General features: G+C 50.6%; 6 protein-coding genes across 7 annotated transcripts; 3 read left to right on the forward strand and 3 right to left on the reverse strand.

Annotated features, from left to right (window-relative positions):
• The first annotated feature begins 769 nt into the window (after window positions 1–769).
• Window positions 770–4,620, forward strand: TrAtP1_006646 (uncharacterized protein). Its single transcript, XM_014082505.2, has one exon. It carries the CDS (start codon window positions 1,040–1,042, stop codon window positions 3,485–3,487), a length of 2,448 nt encoding a protein of 815 aa, XP_013937980.2. The 5' UTR covers window positions 770–1,039; the 3' UTR covers window positions 3,488–4,620.
• TrAtP1_006647 (uncharacterized protein) lies at window positions 4,606–6,850 on the reverse strand. Of its 2 annotated transcripts, XM_014082023.2 has the most exons (3): window positions 6,592–6,850; window positions 5,250–6,475; window positions 4,606–5,170 (listed from the first exon to the last, which is right to left on the reverse strand). In XM_014082023.2, exons 1-3 carry the CDS (start codon window positions 6,695–6,697, stop codon window positions 4,994–4,996), a joined length of 1,509 nt encoding a protein of 502 aa, XP_013937498.2. In that variant the 5' UTR covers window positions 6,698–6,850; the 3' UTR covers window positions 4,606–4,993. The 2 variants fall into 2 exon arrangements, with proteins under 2 accessions (XP_013937498.2, XP_065969300.1); XM_066113214.1 differs by having other exon boundaries at window positions 5,250–6,850.
• Window positions 6,851–7,309: 459 nt separating this feature from the next.
• On the reverse strand, window positions 7,310–8,641 carry TrAtP1_006648 (uncharacterized protein; the record flags this gene model as incomplete). Its single annotated transcript, XM_014082504.2, has 2 exons — window positions 7,811–8,641; window positions 7,310–7,759 (listed from the first exon to the last, which is right to left on the reverse strand). The coding sequence occupies exons 1-2, from the start codon at window positions 8,261–8,263 to the stop codon at window positions 7,310–7,312; spliced, it is 903 nt and encodes a 300-aa protein (XP_013937979.1). The 5' UTR covers window positions 8,264–8,641.
• Window positions 8,642–9,300: 659 nt separating this feature from the next.
• On the forward strand, window positions 9,301–12,020 carry TrAtP1_006649 (uncharacterized protein). The gene is made up of 3 exons (XM_066113215.1): window positions 9,301–9,945; window positions 10,026–11,079; window positions 11,137–12,020. The coding sequence occupies exons 1-3, from the start codon at window positions 9,890–9,892 to the stop codon at window positions 11,470–11,472; spliced, it is 1,446 nt and encodes a 481-aa protein (XP_065969301.1). The 5' UTR covers window positions 9,301–9,889; the 3' UTR covers window positions 11,473–12,020.
• TrAtP1_006650 (uncharacterized protein) lies at window positions 12,002–14,614 on the reverse strand. The gene is made up of 4 exons (XM_014082502.2): window positions 13,217–14,614; window positions 12,833–13,135; window positions 12,580–12,775; window positions 12,002–12,514 (listed from the first exon to the last, which is right to left on the reverse strand). The coding sequence occupies exons 1-4, from the start codon at window positions 13,883–13,885 to the stop codon at window positions 12,345–12,347; spliced, it is 1,338 nt and encodes a 445-aa protein (XP_013937977.2). The 5' UTR covers window positions 13,886–14,614; the 3' UTR covers window positions 12,002–12,344.
• Window positions 14,615–18,834: 4,220 nt separating this feature from the next.
• Window positions 18,835–22,168, forward strand: TrAtP1_006651 (uncharacterized protein). Its single transcript, XM_014082501.2, has 2 exons — window positions 18,835–21,202; window positions 21,259–22,168. Exons 1-2 carry the CDS (start codon window positions 19,639–19,641, stop codon window positions 21,516–21,518), a joined length of 1,824 nt encoding a protein of 607 aa, XP_013937976.2. The 5' UTR covers window positions 18,835–19,638; the 3' UTR covers window positions 21,519–22,168.
• Window positions 22,169–22,192: the final 24 nt, after the last annotated feature.

The raw sequence follows: 22,192 nt of genomic DNA on the forward strand, positions 1-22,192 counted from the left end.
AGTAAATAAACAATGGCTGTCGATCCCGACTTTGTCCGTGTGACGCTATCGAGCAAAACGGCAGCACTAATATGCTATACGGAGCATTCTTTTGCGTGCTAGGTTTAATTAATCTCTCGCCGCGGCTTTTATGTACGGCACGTACTGTAGAATATGCAGCGCAATGCTCAGATCTCACTTCGTCTGCCGGAGCAAGGGGGAGCGGGAATTGCTGGCATTGCATGCGTTGTCGCATTGAGAAAGCACTTGTAAGATGTACATACGGCCAGGGCCCTGGTGTAGCAACTTTTCCAGGCATCGTTCCATACATAACATGTAATCCACCTGCCCACATTATACACTATGATATTACATCTCACGGGCAGTATAAGATCCATCTATAGATGTTGCGAGCAGCACAAACGGGTATTCACACCGGTGCTCCCAAGCATTCACACCAATTCTGCGCCGTGGCACTCCGCCATCTGCTACTGCTAGCATGCATGTCTAACTTGCATCCTCGCTTCCAACTGTGGGCTTTGCCTGGCATGCCGCTTCGTCTCATAGGACCGGCTTGCAGCTGCACGCTTTACCGCCTTTCTGGATACAGAACTTGCGGGGGGCCGGAAACCCTTGCTCTGCGAATGGATTGGGCCATGATTGTTGCGTGTGCGTGCGTCTCTGCAGCCCCGTCAGTCAGGCGATCAATGCAATGAATGTCATCGCCGCGAGTTGCGCAACGTAAAATAGAAAAAGACGCTGCGCTGCGCCGCGCATCGCCAAAGCCGCAGCATCAGCATCATGTCTTGAGCTCCGTCTCTCTACTGTAGCAGCTCTGGCAGTGATTCCCTCCTCTAATTTACAGTTGCGCTGCCCGTCCCGCCGGCGCAGTGGAACCGCCGCAGGCTCTCCCGGCTCCTTTTATCCCTCCACACGCCCCCTAATTTCTGGCCCGGCTAGCCACCACAGCGGGCTTAATTACAGTGCTAGGGACGCTGCCCAAGGGAGCCAGGGAACGCTACCGACCGCCACCAGCGAGTGACTGTGGCCGCCTGGGAGGATGCGCTCCGTGCAGGTCAACCCGTACTCAGACACCATCGTCGACAAGGCAAAACCACAAACACCATCATCCGCCCGCCTCTCACGCCTCGCCGCCGGCAAGCCCGCAGTCCCCAAGAGACCGGCTGCCGAACACACCCGCGCTGCGCCTGCGCCCCGATCGACGTCGAACACCCAAGGACGGCCCCTCATCCGTGCCAGCGTCGCGCCAAAGCCCGCTGCGGTGCAAGCTCGATCCCCGAATCAACATCAACATGTGCTTTCTGTGAGGGCTGCCGCTGCTCCGACACCGCGTTCTTCTGCCACGAGGAACTCCTCCGCCATGCCCATCGGAGACAAGCCTCGCCAGCCTCAGCTGAGCGCTGGCGCCGGGCCTGGAGTCGCAAGAGGCTCGACCCGAGCGCCCCTGACGCCCAAAGTCGCCGTGCGAGGTCAGGCGGCCACGACGACGGCCACGACGCCCATGGCGAGAAGATCGGGATCCTCCATCAACGGCGCGCAATCCCCTCGCAGCGACGTCAGCTCCGTTGCTGCATCATCATACTTAAGCCACAGCACCACCCCGCGGCCGGGCACCAGGCAGACCCGTGCCGAAAGCACTCATACGACGCCGAACAGCACCCCGAATCTCGACAAGCTGAGCGATGGATGGGAGACCAAGAGCAACAGGAGCAGCCGCGGGCTGGGCGTGTCGCCCCTGGCACGGACTGACAACACGGGCTCTAGGAAGAGCATCGGGAACTCGTCCAACGGGCCTGGGGACGACTCCAAGTTCTTCTACGCCAGCAGCATAAAGCCCGCGGCTCCAACATCACATCCGCCTCGGCCAGCTTCTGTGGTCCATACTAAGAGTACGCCGACCTTTTTCTATGCGAGCGATGCTGCCAGCAAGCGAGTGACGAGCCCTCCAGCATACCCAAGCTCGAGCTCAAACTCACTGAGCTCGGCGCAAGAGGGCGTTGCTACCAAATTCTTCTACGCCAATGGCGCACCAGATGCCGACTTGAGATTGTCGGCGCGCAGCTCTGGATCAGGCTCGACCGTTTCCAGTGGCTCTAGAGCGCCTCGCCCAAATACCAGCGCCTCGTCTGTCGCGGGATCCAGCACGGTACAAGTGCATTCGAGGCCAGCATCGCCCTCCAAGAACCTTACACACCCTACGTTACCACCACAACAACAACACCACCATCAACAATCTCCACGATCAATACGGACCGGCGCCATGTCGCCAACGTCTCCAGTTCGATCTTCAGTCCACCCGTCCCCGACATTGGCGGGCTCCGCAAGCCAGGTCGGCAAGCGGCGCGTGAGCATCGAGGCGCCTCTGCGGCTAAAACAGGGGCATGGCCGCGCAGGGAGTGTCCATTCCATAGATGGCGTGGTGACACCAAAGGTCGCTACTCCAACCATCGCGCCACCAATGATTCATGCGCCTGACATGACACCGCCGCTCCTAAGCCCAGGCTTGGCGCAACTGTCACAGCCAGTGACAATGGCAACGATTTTGCAAATGGCTGATGAGCTCGAAGATGAGGAGGACGAGGGTAGCGAGGGCGAGGACGGGGAGGATGGACACAGCGACAATTCGGATTCTGACTCCCGCAGCCATAAGAGGCTATCCCAGAATTCTGAGCCGCTTGACCACCTCGTCCTAAGTGCTCGGCGCGAACGTAAAGTTCAGGACCTCGAAATCACCAATGCTTCCCTTGAGGCCATCAATCGGACTCTCGAAAGGCAGATGCGCAAACAGTCTGCGGAATTGCGCCGCTTCCGCCGCTTATCTAGAGCCGGCCGCTTGCCAATGGCCACCAACCAGGGAGCCTCTCTGTCTGTACCAGATGCGTCGGCTGGCCTTGCTGATGTTAGCGAGAAGGAAGAGGACGCAAACCCAGAGAAACAGGAATACGACGACGACGATGAGGACGAAGATGAAGAAGAAGAGGAGGATGAGGAGGAGGATGAGGATGAGGATGAGGATGAAGACTCGCTAGTCGACTCCGAGTTATCCAACGAGAATGCCGCCACTGACTCCAAATCTACCGACCCTCAAGCAAAGACAGATTCACCCAGCGCTAAACGACGTAAACGCGATGAGCGCCGTCTCCAACTTGATCTCACTAGACATCAAGAGCTCCTCCTTGACAGCCAGAAGATGAACCAGAGTCTCAAGAAGTGCCTGAACTGGACCGACTTGCTGATAAAGGAGGGCCAGAAAGCACTGGCTTACCGAGTCAAGATCGCCGACGTGGATGCTATGCCTGGACGTGTCTTGGCGGCTTCATACTACGATTACCGCGAAGACACATCTCAGGCTGGAGACGATACGATATCTACTGTTTCCGCATCGCACTTTGGAGACGATACCATATCAATTGCCGAATCTGAAACATGGGCCAAGGAGGCGCAAGACCGTGACAGCGGCATAGAATTGCGCGCTGCGGGTCATTAGCTATCCGACCTTTCACATATATCCGGGCGAATAATCCTATACAATCGCCTCTTCGAAATTTCTATATCCGCGGCGCAGTCGCTACTTACTTCTTCACATCGCCACTCATTCATATCCATTTTTTTCTTTCTTTTCTCCGTCCTTTTTGCTACCTACTACTGCAATATTTCCTTTTTCACTTCTCTACTACCCTTTTTTCTCTTTTATATCTGCGACAGCATATACTTTTCTCTACATATACACTTATAGTTATATCTCGGGATATCGGGGATACACGGCGCTCCTTTGGAATTTTCACATGGCGTTTACACTCATCATATTTCTTTTATATCTCTGCTGCTACTACTGGGAGACAATGAGCTTTTTCTTATCATTGTATTTATGAAGGCCATGATCACTCAATTCTTCTTACAACCAGCCATCTGCATTCTTTTTTTTTTCTTCTCTCCTTTTACTTGAGACCTTCCTCGTATCCCAAACCCCTCCCTTGAATACCCTTCTTCTACAATCCGAGTACGAATCGAAACAAACCTTTGTTAGGTGCGCTCGAGGAGGGGGAAATCTACGACTTCACAGCGCTTGCCCCCTCCTCCCGCAAAGTCCCTTCTTTCTGAGATATCCTGGTCATCATTACTTGACTACTCGATTATTATTTGTTGCTGTTGCTGTTGTGTTTTTTTGTTGTTTTTTTCACATGTGTAAGATCAGATACCCGCAGAGGCAAAGCAAAGGACGAAACAGAGAGAGATTATAGAAAAAGACGGAAAAAAAGATAAAGCCACGGACACAGCATGAAATTTGCGCCGAGAACGAGATGAGATGAGAAGATTGGAAGAAGAGCAACACGAAGCGCTTGATTTTTCCACCCTCTCCTTGAAAAAAAGAAGAAGGGAAAGGAAGAAATCAAAGAAGAAGAACAAAAAAAAATAAAGAAAGAAACACTTTATACATCGTTTAGCTCTTTCTACACAAGGGGGGGCTACACACAAAGTTTACGAGTTCGCAATGTCTCTGGATATAAAAAGGGAGAGGAAACTGCATTATTTTTTTCATGTATGCGAGATAGAATACGCTGGGTCTCTTCAGTGATGATGGAAATGGAATAGAAGAAAAAAAGCGTTTATGCCTTCCAACAATTGTGTGTCCTCCTTAGACTATGCCTTGTGATATGTTTGCTGTTTCCCCTCCCCCCCTTGGGGCAGAAATGCTGATATATATAAATGGACCAAAGTACCCATCATGAAATGAGAAGAGAATAGTTAACTAAACTAAAAAATGGTGAAATGTATTCTATGGTAAATGAGGCCGATCGCTCTCTATCCGGCAATCTTGACATTAATCTCTCTAAACAAGCAAATGGACAATTTCTCCCTCAATGCCCTTTTTTCTTCTTCTCCAATCCTCGCTACTTCTCCCCCCAATCGTTTTTCTTTCTTCTGGTATTTCGCCAATTAAATGCTGTCTCTCCTGAAGTCTTTTCTTTTATCCCGTACTCAAAAAAACAATTTACGCCGCTGCCGGTTTCGGCACATTAGGCGCATCCTGGGCAACCGCCTCTGCGGTTTTATCGTGGGCCTTCTTATGCTTGTGTTTGTCTTCGTGCTTGTCCTTCTTGATGGCTGCCTCGGCAACAAGCTGCTCGAAGAGCAGATAGTCGCCCTCTTCTTCGGGGGATCGCTCGGCCTAAACAAGTCAGGCCACGGTTAGTTATATAAATCAAGCCATATAAATAACAGGAGAAAAGAACCGGGAAATTACACACCTTGAGGAAGACCTCGCCAATCAGAATAAGCGCCTGCGCTCGCTCCAATCGCTTCGACAGCGGAACCTTCTTGTCGTTCAAAACCGAGTCACACACCTCGCGCAACACGCCCTGAATCTCAAACCTGCTGCCCCTCCACGCGGCCGTCAGGATCTTGCCCGTAACACGGCGCTCGTACTCGACGCGCTTCTCGTCCGTCCAGTCCTCGCCGCCCCGCTCCTCCATCTTGGCCATGTCTTCCACCGTCTGCTGCGCATCAATAGCGCTGCTGATGGTGTTCCAGGTATCCTTGACCAGTGTGCCCTTGTCCTTGAGCTTGCTGAAGAAGCCGCCAATGCCAAGGAACTTTTGGCTGCGCAAAAGGGTAGAGGCCTTGGACACGTAGGTCTGGCCGATGGCGTGGAGGATATCAATACCAAAAGACTCCATCTTGAGATTCTCCACCTCGAGTCGCATCTTCTCCTGGAAAGCCCTTGTCACATCGGCGCTCTTGTCGGTCTCAGCCCATACGCTGACCCGGTCCAGTAACTTCTTCGACAGCTGCTCCACGCGCTCTTGACGAACGCGAGCACGCTCCTTTTCGTAAGCCAGCAGCTTATCGCGCTGCTCCTTGCTCATACCGCCCTTCTTGCGCCCCTTGCCCTTGAGGTCATCGTCTGCCTGCTCCATCTCCTTCTCTGCCGATTCGTCGTAAGCCTTATCCATAAGAGCCGGTCGAATAGGGATCTGTCTCCGGGAGCCAACAGACGGGGCTGGAGACGTCGCGTCGGATCGAGCTGGTGGGGGCGTCGCAGTGGCAGAGCCCGCAGGCGTCTTCTCCTCATCCACAACCACTGTAGGCGGCGGCGGCGCAGATGCAGACGCAGAGGCTGTAGATGCGGCAGGGTTCTCCTTCATACTCTCCTTCATCGCCTCGGCTGTTCCGGGGAATTCTTCGTCCTCTGCTGCTGGCGGAGCCTCTCCCTCTTCCTCTCCCTCCATGGCGATATCCATGGTGGCCGCCAGATCCTTCATCAGGCTAATCTCACCAATCCAGTCGACAAACGCCTCGCCGCCAAAAATGGCGGAGAAGAACTCGGCCGGATCGACGAAGCCCTCTTGCGGCTTCGCGTGGTCCTTTCCATACTTATCGTAGGCTTTTCGCAGATCCGCGTCGGAGAGAACCTGGTAGGCTTCGCCGATGGCCTGGAACTTTTCGTGTGCTGTCGGATCGTTTGGGTTCTTATCTGGCAGCAGAAGTCTTGTCAGAAGAGCGGCAGGAGAGAAAATCGGGTAAATAGTGACAGGATATCACACGGCGAAACCGGCCAAAGTGGTAGAAAGACGCGCGCTCGGTAAATACCTGGGTGGTGGACAATGGCCATCTTGCGGTAGGCCTTTTTGATCTCAAGCTCAGTGGCCTGCGGCGAGACGCCGAGGGTGTCGTAGTAGGCCGTGTCGACGACCATTTTGAATGTGTTTTCTTTGATATGCGGGTGCGGCGCGTCCACGCGTGTCTGGAAAGGAGAGAAATTCAGAGGCCTGGCTGCGCTATGGGAGGTGTAAGATGGCGGTTTCGCGGTTCTTTATCGCGGCATTAGCAGAAACATGGCATATTTGTCGCCGCAGCCGAAATTTTGCCCAAGGCCGAGCGTGGTTTGCCTCGTCGGCGCTACGTAATGGCGGGGCAGTGCTGCTAGCCTTATTCGACAGCCGAAATAAGATTGGTGACAGGCAGCTTAAACTAACCAACATGAGCCGCAGATCCAGGACAAGCAGCCGCTTCAGCGCGGATCTTCACATGAAAATATGTAGCCTGCGTTGATCTAGTTGATTTGCCAAGCAGACATTATCATGCATCTGTTATCTGGGGAACATTCATTTAGAAAGAACACATCGAGTTACAAGTATATTTGAGTCTACAGAGTGCACTCGAATAAAGCAATATATCATTGCCGAGAGCCGGCCACTAAACATAAACCCCAGAGAGTTACAGCGCATCCCATCTAGATCCGTCACTAACAGGTAGATCATGCATGCAGATGATCCATTCAACGGATTGTAGCAAAGCTGAACTGTTCCTATTCAATACCCGCAGCCTTCATTCTCTTGAAACATTGTTCGTAAGCTTCGTGAATCTCGGGGATCTCGTATCTGTATTCCTTCAGCTTGGTAACCAGCTTGGTCACATCGAGAGTGCAGTTGCTTCGGGCTGCCTTGATGACTTTGGCTTGTTCCTCGAGCGTAAAGTTCTTCCAGCTGAGTCCGGGCCTCACAATCTCCTTGAACAGCGTAAGAACCTCATTATGCGAAATCGCGCCTGGATTGGTAAAGTTATACACGCCGGTTTCGCCATGTTCTGCGAGGATAATGGAAGCTGGCAGAAGGTCATGAAGGATAGTGTTGCTGTTGGGAATGTCAACCACCCTGTCGTAGCCAATGATCTTGGTCACGAAATTGCGATGGTGGAGGTCATCGCTAACAGGCATGCGGAGGCGAAGAATGAGACAGTTTGGATAGCTACTCAAGATCTGAACAAGGGGTTAGTACCATCACATCTGCTCTTGGCTGTATAAACTCACCGGTTCAACATGACTCTTGGTTAGGGAATAAAAGCTCCCCTCAAAATTTGGACGATCTTCCTCCGTGTAGCCACGCCCGCCGATGGGATGCGTCTTATCGTACTGGTACACGCAACCTGTGGCGAAGACAGTGCAATGGATATTCGCCTGGAAGCAGGCGTCTGCCAAGTTGAGCGTACCGATGGCGTTGGATCGCACCGTCTGCGTCTTGTTGTCTTCGCACCAATCGACGTTGGGTCTGCCAGTGCATCCAGCAGCGTTGAGGACGTGGGTTGGCTTGGTTAGGAAGAGCTCAGAAAAGACAGCCTCTCGATTTTCCATGCGGATTGTCGTGGTGTGGACTTCTTTGCCCTGTTCCTCCAAGAGGCGCTTCAAATGCCCAGCAATCCATCCGTTGCCTCCCCATATGAGAAAGCGCGGTTGATCATGGCCATTTGATAGGCGGCTTGCCATTGTAACGAATCTGCTGATTGTGTGGTTTATGGCAATAATTACTGGACTTTTGATAGTTCAGGCTCCCTAGATGTGACACGAATCTCTCCAGATCATGGTGTAGAGGACAAGACCGGAGACACCATGGCTAGATGTCGGAATGGCAAAGAAGAAAGTGCTCTCTGATGCTCTATGCACAGTCCTGTGTAGTTTGTTGGAAAGTGCCACCTGTTGTACAACGATGAGCTTCACTTGCACTTCTCTAGTGTGATTTGGCAGTGCCTGCCTTCAAATCCAGCGGGATAGAGATCACTTGCCCGGAAGGCACTGGGTCACCACTTGCCTCCTGGGCATTTTCCTAGAGAGCCTCTATGGCATGTGGGTGCTCAACAAGGTTAGCTGATGAGTCGAATACAGCCATCTAAATCTGTGGACGTGGCAAATCTTGATCAAAGATATCAGAGTCATTTTGCAATATGAGCTGTAAATGAATAGCTGCGGCAGGTGCGGAAACGAAACCCTCAAGGCTAATGTCTGGACGCTCTTTACCTCTCGCTGTGAGATATCTCATGGAAAGACAATGACTCTGCTGGCAGCCAAAAGCAATCCGTGACTCTATGATAGGCAGCCTTCATAGACACATATTACTAAGGCAGCTGTGAAAGGTTTGAACCATCATCAAGCCTCGTTATTGATCCATCAATCTGTTGCTTTGCTTCTCAAACACTCTGGCTCTCCAGTCTCGCAGAAGAGCCGTGCACAACCTCAACTGTAGACCGACATCTCGCAAACTGTTTTCTCCAAACTCGTATTCGCGCTCATGCAACGTGATTACAGACTACTACTTCTACTAAGAGCTTACTTTGGAGATGTTCTCAAATTATTGAATCCAGCTATCCGCGCTGATACCGCAACGGGATCTGCAACAGTTACATCCCGAAGCCCTCATCGATCGGACTTGGATTGAACGTTTGACCTACTGCGCTGAGTCATCATGGCGATGGGGTCTGTCAGCACAGATTTCAAGAGAGCGCGGTAGCCTGAGGAGATGCTCCAAGCAACGAATTCCGGATACAGGCATCAGATTCCGAACACCAGAGGCATTGAATGACGCTGCTTAACCCCCCAATAGATACCATCCAATGACGACCTCGAAATGAAACTTCCCACCATTAACCCCTAAAGCTCTCCAACCTCCATTCCGTATTCGCAATAGTTGGGCTCGATGGGCGCGTCTCCTGCATGTTCGACGCATTAGCGGCATCGGCAGCCGTGGCAGCAGCTAAAACAACCGCCGTCAAGCTGCACACTAGCCCTACTCGGCGTATTCGTATTTTAATCAGCTCCCACTTCCTTTTTCGCCCGTTCATTTTAACCACGACGCTCTCTTAGTTCCCACGTCCCCCCCCATTCCCAACTTTTCTTTCTTCCCTTCCTTCATGTGCTGTGTATCTTTTTTTGTAGTATTTCTTTTCACTATACCCCGTACTACTTTTCCGCCCCGCGGTTTGCTCAAGCTGCGGACACGTTAGCCAGATTTTTTTAGTGCTGGCTTTTCCATACTAATTTTTCACTACTTCGTCCTCCCCCTCAAACGCACAACCGACAACCGACAAGCTTTCAAAGTGCTCACGGAAAACAATCAAGATGGGCGCGCTCTACTATTTACTGCACCCGGCCCAATTGCGGTCCATGATTCAATGGTAAGTGTCATTGCTGGGGGAAGAAATCGATGATCCAAGACAATTTTACTTGAACACACTGCTAACTTGGACAACTGCAGGAAGCTATGGCACGACCCAGTTCACAGACGCGACCCCTCGACCGAGTGCGAGACATTATCAGAATGCTTTCGCTATTTGAACTTGACGAGCCGTAGTTTCTCGGCCGTCATTCAAGAACTCAACCACGAGCTTTTGGTCCCAATCACCCTCTTCTACTTGGTGCTACGTGGCCTCGACACAATTGAGGATGATATGACCATCCCCCTCGACGTCAAGGTCCCTATGCTACGACAGTTCCATGTGACAATGGAGCAGGATGGCTGGCAGTACCACGACAGCAAAGAGAAGGACGCAGAGCTTCTAGAGCACTTTGATGTCGTGATTACCGAGCTCAAGAAGCTCAAGAAGCCTTACTACGAGATTATCAAGGACATGACCATTAAGATGGGTAACGGCATGGCTGATTACGCTCAAAACACTGAAATGATTGAAAATGGTGTACAGACCATTGAAGAATATGAGCTGTACTGCCACTACGTTGCGGGGCTGGTCGGCGAAGGCCTGACGCGGCTATTTGTGGCTTCTGAGCTCGCCAACCCCAAGCTGGCTGAGAGGCCCGCCCTGACCGAGTCCATGGGTCAGTTCCTGCAGAAAACGAACATCATCCGTGATATCCATGAGGATTGGGGCGACCGCCGACGGTGGTATCCAAAGGAGATTTGGAGCAAACACGTTGACAAATGGGAAGACCTGTTTGATCCCAAGTATCTACCACAGGCGATCAATTGCGTATCAGAAATGGTACTTGATGCGCTGAAGCATGTCGAAGACTGTCTGTTTTATATGGCCGGCATGAGGGATCAAAGCGCTTTCAACTTTGTCGCCATTCCGCAGGGCATGGCCATTGCCACTCTGGAACTATGCTTCAGGAACCCGGCCGTGCTGCAAAGCCACATCAAGATCACCAAGGGAGATGCTTGCCAAATCATGTTGGAGAGCACACAGAACCTCCAGATGCTTTGTGAGGTTTTCCGAAGATATGCCAGGCGCATTCAAAAGAAGAATGACCCTCGGGATCCCAACTTTTTGGCAATTAGCGTACAGTGTGCCAAGGTACGAAGAAGTTATTCTCTTGGATCTAAACCTTTGCTAACAAACTTTACCCTCTAGATTGAGCAATTCATTGAGACATTGTTCCCAAAGCAAGATTCCAAGAAGCTCACCAAGGAGGCTCAGGAGAAGCAGAGACAGGAACCCGGCATGTCCACCGGCGAAACTGCCATCTTGATTGCTGTCGTTCTCGGTGTTTTGCTGACCATGACGGGCGTTATGGTAAGATACTTCAATCCCCCGGATATGACTACAAAATTTTTTCAATCTAATATTGTACAGCTTGGCATCGCTTGGTTTCTCGGTGCGAGATTTGACGGCACATTTTCTGATACTGCCAAACTATGGTCGGGTGCTGGCGGCGCGCCTCCAGTATTAGACCGTGATGAATTGTAACGACACTACTAACCTACTTATTGATGATACCACCCGACTGCGATGCCTTGATGCTTTCATGCACTACAGATCTTGGCCCATGATATCTGCCAAGCATACACAATGTATACCTACTTACTATCTTAATTAATATCTTTAATGCTAGATCAAGCAGGAATCTTGCTTCCTACTTGATTGTTAACCACAGGTGCTGTATACTGAAAGCAGCGTGTTTCCTCGTCCTTTTCTTGCTCTCCCCTTCTATCTACAACTAGCACGGATGTCAAATTGCAATTCAGTCCTTCCATGACTGTGGTTGTGCCGAAGAAGTGCTGATATCAACCCTTTCCATTGCTTTTAGTCGCTTTAACTAGCTAGACGCAGCGTAAATCCCCAACCTTGGGTTTTGACGAGGTTGGATTTGCGCGGGCAAGCAAACATGCCCATATTTCAAGCATCGCTTTGCGATATTAATATCATAACAATAAAACTGTGCGCGTTGAGCATTTCCATGTTTATTTCGAATATAGCACTTCAAAACTGTATTTATCTATCAATATATGAGTGCCAATATGTCTTGACTAATTCCGTTACTAAATGTTCACGCCTTCAATAGTCTCATGAATATGACCAATAATCAAGGCAACGTTCTTTATTATATTTACATGTATTCGATTCGCTGCGCTGCTCACAATACCGCAAGCTAATTAATACCTCTCGGGCAGATACCATCCCATTGCTTCCAAGGCTCCTCTTTCGCTATCTCGTGGAAAAAAATTATGTCTATGAAATCGCAAGAGATAAAATTTCAAATTTCAATGCGCTTTTTCTATTTCTTCTTCTTCTGAGTCTGTCACATCAACGACTGGATAAGGGGAACACAGTCAAATGATTTACAGTTCACCGTTGTTGGCGATGAGGTTGGTGGTTCCGGCAACGTTCTGCTGGACCGAGGCACCAGTGGCAGTGGCGAGGTTCTTGATGAGGGTGGTGACGTCGTCAACATTGGTGAGGCCCTTGAGAGCCATCAAGTAGGCGGCGAGACCGGCAACGTGAGGAGTGGCTATTGGAAAAGGCGAATTAGCTTAGGATCCAAAAAGTTGCGTGTACAAAAACGTTGGTCCTTACCCATGCTGGTACCGCTGAGAACGGCGGTATCGGTATCAGACTTGATGCCGACAGAGAGAACATTGACACCCTGAGCGTAAATGTCGACATCAGGTCCAAAGTTGGAGAAGCTAGCACGGACATCGTTGGTGGCATCGATGGCACCGACGGTGATGGCCTGAGGGGCAGAGCCGGGAGAGGTGTTGGCAGTATCTTGCTATAATGAGGGTTAGAGACGTTGCGTTTTCAGAAGAGACTGGGCTTAGAAACGTACGTTCTCGTTACCGGCGGCAACAACGGGGACGACACCAGCGTTGGCAATGGCGGCAATGGCGTTGTTGACAGCAGCAGACAGGGAGCCACCGAGAGACATGTTCATAACAGCCTTGCCAGAGAGACCCTTGGCCTGGACGTCGTTGACGACGAACTGCATACCGTTGAGAACGCCAGAGTTGCTACCGGCACCGGTGGCATCGAGGACCTTGACGGCAACGAGCTTGACGTTCTTGGCAACGCCGAAAGTAGCACCGCCAATGGTACCAGAAACGTGGCTGCCGTGGCCGTTCTCATCAGTGTTCTAGGTATTATCATTAGCTTTTTGCTCTCTTATCAAAGTTGTATCACCGGTCAGGGGGGGAAGAACGTATTCATCACATACGTTGGAGTTGACAAAGTTGGCACCGAAAGAAGCACGGCCCTCAAACTCGGAGTGGGTGATTCTAATACCAGTGTCGACGACGTAGGCAGTGATGCCGGCGCCAGCAGTGTTGTCGAAGATGTAGTTCTTGCCACCAGCATTTCGGTTAGAGAGACGGATCAGGCCAGGGGTGGCGTTGGTCTGAGCAACGAGGGCGCCCTTGGTCTGGACAACGGCATCGGCCTCGATGTAGGCGACCTCCTGGGCGGAAAAGATGGACTTGACCATCTCGTCGTCGGCATCGAGAGCCATGGCACGCCAGTTGTGCATCTGGAAGGAGTGGATCTCAGTGGAGAGGAGGTTGCCGCCGAGGCTTCGCTTTCCGAGATTGCGCTTCTGAATGGTGGCGGCGAACTCGGCCTGCTTGGCGGCGATGGCCTCGGAGCCAAAGGTGTTGTTGTAGACGACAATGTAGCGGTTGGCGATGACGTTCTTGGCGTGAGGGTTGGTGATGTATCCAACCAGGCCAGCCAGATTTTCGTTGATCTCGTTGATGGTTTCGGTGAGGTTGAAGTTGAGGTTGAGGTTGTGGTTGTTGGTGTTGTGGCCGTGGCCGTGGAACGGCAGAGCAGCCGCCAAGGGGGCCACCGCTAGCAGGAGATAGCCAAGCATGGTGTTGAAAGGCGCCATCGAGACGGTTCTTTGATTTGACGGAAAAGGGGATGTGAAATATTAATAGTAGGTACTGTTTAGCTGTGAGGATCAGACCCGGCTGTTCACTCGTCAAAGGCTGAAGGAATGTAGACTTTTTTTTCTTTCGCCCCCAAAAAAGGAAATAAAAGGTATGGACAAAGAGAGGAACAAAGGATACGGCGATCAACGGATCCTCTATTAACCAGCTACTCAAAAATAAAGAATGACGGTAAAAATAGAATATGCAGTCCAAGTGCGGAGGACCGGGCCAGCGACTGTTTTGCGAGAGAATAGAGAGAGAGAGAGCGTGTGAATAGGAACGTATAATAGATCCCAAAAAAACGAAGGGGGGTGGGGAGGCGAAGGGAAATAAAGATTTTTGACGAGTGAAGCGTAGGTGAAGAGAATGAAAAGAAAAGATCAAAATGACATGGGGGACCGGAGCAAAACGAGGAGAAGAACAAGAATTAGTGAGAGAGAGAGAGAGTGGCCTCCACAGCTCACAGAGAGAAAGCCAAGGCGCTCATGCATGGAATTGATGGAACGGTCAATTGGGGACTGGAGCTCCGGGGATGGGCCCTGCTAGCGGCGCGGGCGGGGAGCCCTGGAGCCTCTTCAGTGTAGCAGTGCCTGGACAAGCTGCTGCGGCGTGTACCTTGCAGAAGCTCCCAGGGCCCCTAACCGCCGGAATCTGTGGCAGGCCGTTGGAGGGTGTCTCAGAGTTTGGGCGTGCAGGGGGGGGGCAGCGTGTCTCTGCCAAGCGAGCTGCAAGACGTTTTGAAAACCGCCCAGGCCGCAACGACAGGGCTGCATACGTTTGTTCTTTTGCTCCATTTTCCTTTTTCATCTCCATGATGGTGAGATTCTTTTTTTTCTCTTAGCTTCAGACACGCCGAGGGCTTGGCTGCGAAGCGCGGACTGAGAAAGTGTATGTTAGTGGCGGGGAAAGATTTCTTGTTTTATTCGGCCGAGGTGATTCTGCCATTGGGCGTGTATCAAGTCGCGAGGTACACGGTACATGTACACAACGTTGGCTTACTCCGTCTCACAATCACTATCAAGAGCATATTCACACGACAGGAGGTGAATGTCCGTAGCTTCAATCTGATGTCAATATGGCTTGGTTCAAGTCACTAGGCCAGTCATCTTTGACTTGATTAGCTCCCTTTGGGCGGTTAAGTAAACACGGCATCTGCAGAGATTCCTCCTGCGGCAGATGCAAGCGCCATTGATCTTAGCATATCGCCATCCAACATGTGTGTATGAGGTGATGGGTAATATGCTTCGATGCTTGTTACGCTAGTGCGCATAATGAATGCTATGGCAGCCATGAAGTTTGTCGATCAAATGCAAAATGGCAGCGTCCAGGCAGATCATCCGCAGATTGAGAGCCTCCATGCGAATGCAGATCAACGAGTGCCCTGGCTTATGAGATTACATAATAGCCAATACGCGTATATGCTTGAAAATGATTGGAGGAATTATAACTGCTACAATGCGGCTCAGGGACAATGGCACAGCCAGCTTCTTCATCTCTACTGTACAATAGAGAAACACTTTGAATAGGCATTCATTTCCGTCTTTGGATATTGCAAGCTTCCAGGCGCATGTACCTGATACCTCGTCCGCGCAGCACCAGCAACGGCTCGGGTGCACTGGAAATTAGCTTCGGGTGGCGTCAGGGGTCCCAGTGGGCTGCTCCAACGTCTGAAACACGGCGGAGCGCTAGCGAATCTCGAAGCTCGGCGCCTGTTCCATCCAGCTGGTGAGCTCCTCCCACTGGCCTAGCTCACAAGCATTTGAAACGCGCGCTACAGAAGCCAAGTCTTCATGTTGTCTTGTATCTCGTTCGCGAATTGAGGCTCAGCGCTACTGTACAAGGCACGAGAGTAGATCTCCCTCTCAACTGCTAGTCTTGATACGGTTCCATTTTGTATTTCTATTCCAAGGTGAACAAAAATTAAGGTTGGCCCGGCCCCCCCTATGTTTGCTTGTTTGTGTTTTCAAGATCTGACTTGACAGCTGTGAGCCGTGAGCCGCGAGCCGTGGATGGGAATCACTCAATGTTCAAACACATGGCCAAGGGCTGCTCGTGTAGCTCTGCTCCATTCCAAACTCAGCAGCTAGGTCATTTATACGTCAATCACAGCGGGCAATCCGAAAGACTACGGCGGAGTATCCCCAGTATCACGGCCACCTGCACGACGCACAGAGAGCACAGAGCAGAATGCAGCTCATTGCGTGCTCGTATTGGTAGCAATAGATGCCTTGCTAGCATGTAGAATAAAGCCGTGCTCCCTCCGATGTCACCCATCTTGGGCGGTTGGTCCGAATTCTACGGAGCAAATCACTCCCATCAAGGTATCATACATACGAGCAGCACATGCAAGTGATTCCCAAACCTGATATCAAGCAGGCTGCATAAACCACATGTTAGTGCTCCAACCCTGCCTATACTCCATAAATCACCCAGTCCACCTACCAGAGTTGGCATTGTGGAAGCCCTGCCGTCAACAAATGCGGACTGCTGTCCCCCACATCTCACGTTTAGCGGCCCCTTGTCAACCCCGATCCTGGCAAGCTCTAGGTCATCTATACGCACTCCGTGTTGTTTGAAGTTGAGTGTCCAATTTCCGTCCATCAACGCATATACGAGCTCCTTAAAAAGCAGCGCACAGGAGGTGCTATATGCATATGCATGCCTCCAGCGCCCCCCGGGCAGTTGCTTCGCCTCACCACGTGGGCCACAGCGTCTCGCCCATCTCATTGGGAGATGCGGGAGGCTTAGGAGTTTCGATGATGGCTGGCTGCCAGATCCCGATCATTTTGCTTACATGTAAGTGTACCCAGCTGACCAACAATACGAAGAATGGACTTTGCAAATACGATGTTTTCTTTTAGCTTCTTGAAGCAGTGACCAAGGCGAGTCTCTTTATTTGAATTTTGCAGTAATATTTCCAACTGAAGCATCACAGACGTGCCATGATATGCTATACTACTAGCTTGATTATCCATAAGGGCTCTCTTTACCAGGGTTCACTAGTTTAGGAGCACCGGCAGTTCAGATTCCGCTGCGAGTAGCGTAGCACCGGTATGATCGAAGACATGGTTATCAACTTTAACAAGATAGTTGCCTGGGTACTAGAAACAGCTGGTGCTGCATCCAACCGTGCTAGATGCATCTCATCTGCTCCTCACAAGCAGCCAAGGGCGTCTGATTCGCAGCGAGCTGATCTTGGCTTTCTTCGCCTCCTACATTTCGCGTCTCGGATACGGCTCCTAAGCCGGATCGAAATAAGCATAAGAAGAAGCTGCATAATGGCGTGATTCAATTAAAATGGTTCATTCCTGTTGACCTCGTCGAAATCAAACATGGAGACGCTTTTGTAGATCAGCTATGCCCTTTTTGCCTTTCAGCGGCTCCGTGGGATCCTTGATGATGACTCTACCCACGCCGAGCTTGGCGATGCATCAAATGGTTTCATCTCAAGTTTTCTCCAAGGTAGTGCCTGGTATGTTTTGCGTCTTGTATATTTATAGAATGAAGAACTGTGAGCATTAAAGAGCAACTCATAAAGCTCTTTGTAGGGCCAGAAGAGGATGCAGCGCTCAATATATTTTGCCGCGATTTGAAAGCTGCAAAAATGTATATCTTTTTCTTTTGGACATTGTTGTAAAGAGGAAAGAAGAAGAACTCATTGAGCAATCCCATCTTAGCCATCACCACTCCCATTTTGTATCCATGCAAGTATTTTGGTCTTGAACTCGGTTGATCAGCCCGATCTACCCGGGAGCTTCAGACTGGAATAGCGTAACTTTTTTCTGCCCGGGATCGACGTGTGTAAAAATGCCACCTTGTGATATGTGACTTCATATCACGATTCGAAGCAAGATGCGTATGAATGCCACGCCATCTGCCACGAAAACTTCTGCTCTGGGAAACCTACCTACCTAGTACTAGTAATTCAATGGAATACTACCCAAAAATTGTATCTGAGCTTGTATTTCTCTGTTCTATTTACTGCGTCATACAATCACAGAGTCATGCTGAATCAACCGAATTAGTAATAACTGCAAAGGTCTGCAAGAAAACCCTTCGGATAGCTGGGAGCAAACGAGTCAAATTATGGCGAGTGACCTCGGGGACTTTGCTGCGCAAACCACGCATTAGCTACATGTAGGCAGAGAAAACAGGAATTCTACAGGCATTTCCCATGTAGATTGCCATCAAAGCCGGTGAGATCCAGGGATTCAGTCATACCATCTCAGAATCGCATTTGTCAATTTATCAATACGGTAAATTCCAAGACGAATCCGGCTCTTTGGTTTTTGACGTTTGCCGCCGTACCGACGGGGTGGATCCACTGGAGGGAGCGCTGAAATTGCCGTGTCCTCGACGCCAAACTATTGGGACGGCGGGAGATTCAGCAATTAAACAGCAGCAAACTCGGACTCGGCAGCGTTGGCCACTAGCGGTGCTGCCGAGATAAATGTGCTTATGGCGATGATCCCTTGTCTTGTTTTGTTTTGTAGTATGACATAATGAAACTGAAAAAAATTGAAATGGCCTGCATTAGCAATGTGAAATTTGTAAAGCTGCAACCAGGCAAAGGCCATCAATCAATGAGAATCATGTGATACACAGTCCCTTACTGAATGTGCCATGAGGGCCAATAATTGACTTGACGAAAATGGAACAAAAAGGAAAAAATAATAGAAACGATTGACAAATGGTCTCAAATTGTCTTGCAGCCAGCCATTGGAGATGGCGAATTGTCTTGGGTAGCAGCATAATATTGAGGTGGGGTAATTTTACTGCAAATGAGTTTGTCTTTGATGAGCAGCTTTGACGCATGCAAGCCAATCAATCCGAGAGATTGGCAGAAAAAAGTCATATGCACTTGGTGACTTTTTTTTTCGGTGGGCTTTAGCTTAGCGGCTTTGCCGCCTAACATCAACCGCTGGGAGCTGCACGCAATTACGTTTGACGTCGGCTGCTGAGCGCCATTCGTCGTCTGACAAGCTTTTGATGCCCATTCAGCTGCCTCCTCATTTTACCTTAAACTTTTCCCTTCGCCTCTCGCCCAGTGCCTCGTCCAGCCTCTTCCCTCGTTCCCTCGTTCCCGTGCAGTCCCGCCATCTACAGTGCCCTTTTCTCCCTTTGCGCCCTAATTGTCTGTTGGCTGGGCCGCTGCCGCCAGACCCGTCACTCTCGCTGCATTCCTGCGCAGGCAAGACACAAAAGGCGACGGCTACACACGATTCTGCCATCTCCAGCCTCTGATCGGCGTGGCTCTTCTTGATCCTGCACTGCCCCCCCTCTGTCGCTTGCAATCTCCGTATCGGCACGCGAGCACGAGACCGGGCTGGGCGTCGCGTAAAGTGCCAACAGCCTGGCCGGACTGCCCACCACTGCCATCTGCGTCGATACCAACTGAACTGACTTCTCTCGCCTTCTTCATACTGTGCATTCTTGTGCAACCTGCAACCTCTCCCCGTCTACTATTCTACTCTACATCGTCGCCCGGAAGCCGCCGCGAGCCTGTGAAGACCGCCTTGGGGGCGTACAACTGCCCGCGCATTAATTGTGGAACTGACGCCCGTCTCAAAGTTTACAAGTCGCTGACGACGCTCTACTCACTCCCCCAAACCATCTTTGCCGTGAAATGCGTGTCTTGTTGTCTCTGCAGAACCGTCAATCATCAGTTTGAAAAAGGCCTGATTGCCAGCCTGAATAGGCGTCCGCAGAAATGGGGGAACCCATGGATATCGACGCAAAGAGCGTTCGCAGCCTGAGGATGGATCCGGACGAGAGGGACGTTGAATGCCAGGACAAGGGCGAGATGCAGCCGGATGACTCCGACGATGCGAGTTTCTCGTCGCTCATGACCACATCTTTGGTTACGACTTTTCTCAACACCACCTCGAGTCCTGTCTCTCCCGGCCCGTCAAGCCCATCTTTCCAGATGGCCAAGAGCACGTCTTTTGTCCCGCCTGCGAGACCCAGTAGCACGCCCTTTCCCCATTTCGAAACTCGAAACCCTCAAATAAGCTGTTTGGAGGAGCAGGAGTCTGGCTTAGATATTAGTGGTTGGGACAGGGCATCGACCGAGCCGATCGACGGTGCGCCCGGAAGCCTACCCGCACGGCATTTCGAACAACTCCCCACCGAAGTTCATGAGGCGATTCTCGATCACATATTTGGGTACTGCGTATCTGCGACGTCGAGAAGCACCATGAGGATTTCGAGTCTGACTAGGGGGTGGAGCACTGCGCTTCGCCATTCGCGGAGGCGAGAACTCACTGCATTAGCTCTGGTCAATCGTGTGTGGAGAGTTTTGGTCCAGCAGAGACTATTCCGGCACATCAAGCTCAAGGCGACGCTTGACTCTATCAACAATGCCATGGAATTTCTGGTCCAACAGCAGCATCTCTCGGCGTACATCAAACACATTGAGATTTGGTTCCCTGTTTTTCAGCCGACATATGGGCCATTGGCGCTGACGAACACTCTTACACTACCTACGGTTACGACAGATGGACTGACCAACGCTACTTACACTTTGCCGGGGAACAACTGCACCCTCGAGCAAGTGTTTCAATTCGTCGCCGCAGCACTTCCCGAGACCAAGGTACTTACCTTGGAAGGTGGAGAGCGGCGCAAGGCGCCCAGAGTCGTCCATTTCAATATGAGAAATTCTGGCCTGGCAGCGGAGGAGGAGGAAGACAAGCAATTTCTTCATCTCACCTCGGTGCGCACCCTGGTAACCAAGGGCCAGTGGAATTTGATGAGAGACAGGGACGACTTTAGAGTCATCATGAAGGCACTACCGAATCTGGAGGAATGGCAGGGCTCTTACAGCAAGCCAAAGTCTAAGAGCTACATCACTGCTTCAGATTTTCTACCGCTCCTCCCGAATCACGTCACCAACCTTTCTCTCTGCATGGAAAGCGACTATCGACGAGAGGGAGTGATGCCGGCTTTTTACTACAAAGTGGCACAAAAGGCTCATCTCTGCTCCAGCCTAGCGTTTGTCTTGCCATCATTGGAACATTTTGCCTATACAGGACGCATCTGCCACCATGCCTTTGATGTGGCGTCGCGCCTGGCTGACCCGCTGACGACCAAGCTCAAATCTGTCGACATCACGGTCAAAAACTGCTGCCGTCGGGCTTTCAGCTTCCATGATTCTGGCTCTGGAATCCAGGACATGGCATTTATCGAGGCCTTTGAGAAACTGGTTCTCTCTGCTGTCCGCTCGATGGAAAAGTTCAAGAGACTCGAGTACTTGAGGGTTCGCTTTGTTGATCTAGGTATGCTTATGACTGTGGCTCCCTTTCTCACGAAAACTGCTAACATTTCTGGCTAGATTCTGTATTACCGCCGCTCAACCCATTCTTCTTGATGCAGAATGGCAAGTGCACTGGAGTCTGGAGCGAGCAAATCATAGCCGAGATGAACAGGGTCCGACCAGAGACCTCGTTCCCCGGATTGAGCGACACTTTTGGCAACATTGTCTATAGCAAAGACGGCCGGATGATTATTGCGCCTGAGCCATCCAGGTCGCGCATTACGTCTCTGAAATTGTCCAATTATCGATCTCTCGCTACCAGAATTACCATTCAGTAAATCTTGGGTCCAACTTTCGATCGCAGGAAGCTCGCCAGCAGCAAGTTACAACAAAATGACAGTTACGACGAGCATTTTCGGATTTCTTACTTCTAAAATTTAAAATGAAGATAAAAATCTGCCTCATTCATCTATGGAGTAAAGTACAATAGCGAAAACCGCAATGGACATGTTATCTTTTTCTTTTTTTTTCTCTTTTTTTTTTTCTTTTTTTCGCGGTCGCTTGAGGCGTTTTATAAATCTTTATAACAGCACAAAGCGAGGAATTATGGGATCTGGGTTCTGAGATTTTTGTCCCAACGTTGCGATTTTCATACCCTGGGACAGTCAAATAATGCGAACAAAGCTTGGAGTTGGTCTTTTTTCTCACTGCTCATGGATATATGGGATCCGGCAGAAGTCGGGTGTGATGGATGGTATTGCTTAGTATGGCTTTGATGGGGGTTAATTCTCAGTGACTGGACAGTACGCACATGAATGCGGAGGCGGGAAGGACAATGCGAGGAAATTGATATAATGGGTGAAATAATGTTGATACCCGCAGTGAAATTTCGGTACTTAGGCCACACAGTCACAATTGGTTCCATATAATCTCCAATGAAGCTGGTATAGGTTGTGAATGGCTATTCTAGAGAGAAAATGATGTTTTTATTTTGTAAACTATATTCTCTTTG

The sequence above is a fragment of the Trichoderma atroviride genome, chromosome 3 (genome assembly GCF_020647795.1).
Source record: "Trichoderma atroviride chromosome 3, complete sequence".
NCBI classification, from domain to species: Eukaryota; Fungi; Ascomycota; class Sordariomycetes; order Hypocreales; family Hypocreaceae; genus Trichoderma; species Trichoderma atroviride.

What these genes read in the sequence shown, in the direction of transcription:
- TrAtP1_006649 (XM_066113215.1), top strand. Translation starts at nt 9,890, where the DNA reads ATGGGCGCGCTCTACTATTTACTGCACCCGGCCCAATTGCGGTCCATG. An exon ending in TTGCGGTCCATGATTCAATG is followed by an intron (nt 9,946 to 10,025) that starts GTAAGTGTCATT and finishes GGACAACTGCAG; the next exon opens with GAAGCTATGGCACGACCCAG. An exon ending in TTAGCGTACAGTGTGCCAAG is followed by an intron (nt 11,080 to 11,136) that starts GTACGAAGAAGT and finishes TTTACCCTCTAG; the next exon opens with ATTGAGCAATTCATTGAGAC.
- TrAtP1_006650 (XM_014082502.2), bottom strand. Translation starts at nt 13,885, where the DNA reads ATGGCGCCTTTCAACACCATGCTTGGCTATCTCCTGCTAGCGGTGGCC. An exon ending in CCAACTTTGTCAACTCCAAC is followed by an intron (nt 13,136 to 13,216) that starts GTATGTGATGAA and finishes GATAATACCTAG; the next exon opens with AACACTGATGAGAACGGCCA. An exon ending in TTGCCGCCGGTAACGAGAAC is followed by an intron (nt 12,776 to 12,832) that starts GTACGTTTCTAA and finishes CCCTCATTATAG; the next exon opens with CAAGATACTGCCAACACCTC.
- TrAtP1_006646 (XM_014082505.2), top strand. Translation starts at nt 1,040, where the DNA reads ATGCGCTCCGTGCAGGTCAACCCGTACTCAGACACCATCGTCGACAAG.
- TrAtP1_006647 (XM_014082023.2), bottom strand. Translation starts at nt 6,697, where the DNA reads ATGGTCGTCGACACGGCCTACTACGACACCCTCGGCGTCTCGCCGCAG. An exon ending in GGCCATTGTCCACCACCCAG is followed by an intron (nt 6,476 to 6,591) that starts GTATTTACCGAG and finishes TTCTGCTGCCAG; the next exon opens with ATAAGAACCCAAACGATCCG. An exon ending in TTGGCGAGGTCTTCCTCAAG is followed by an intron (nt 5,171 to 5,249) that starts GTGTGTAATTTC and finishes TGACTTGTTTAG; the next exon opens with GCCGAGCGATCCCCCGAAGA.
- TrAtP1_006651 (XM_014082501.2), top strand. Translation starts at nt 19,639, where the DNA reads ATGGGGGAACCCATGGATATCGACGCAAAGAGCGTTCGCAGCCTGAGG. An exon ending in GGTTCGCTTTGTTGATCTAG is followed by an intron (nt 21,203 to 21,258) that starts GTATGCTTATGA and finishes ATTTCTGGCTAG; the next exon opens with ATTCTGTATTACCGCCGCTC.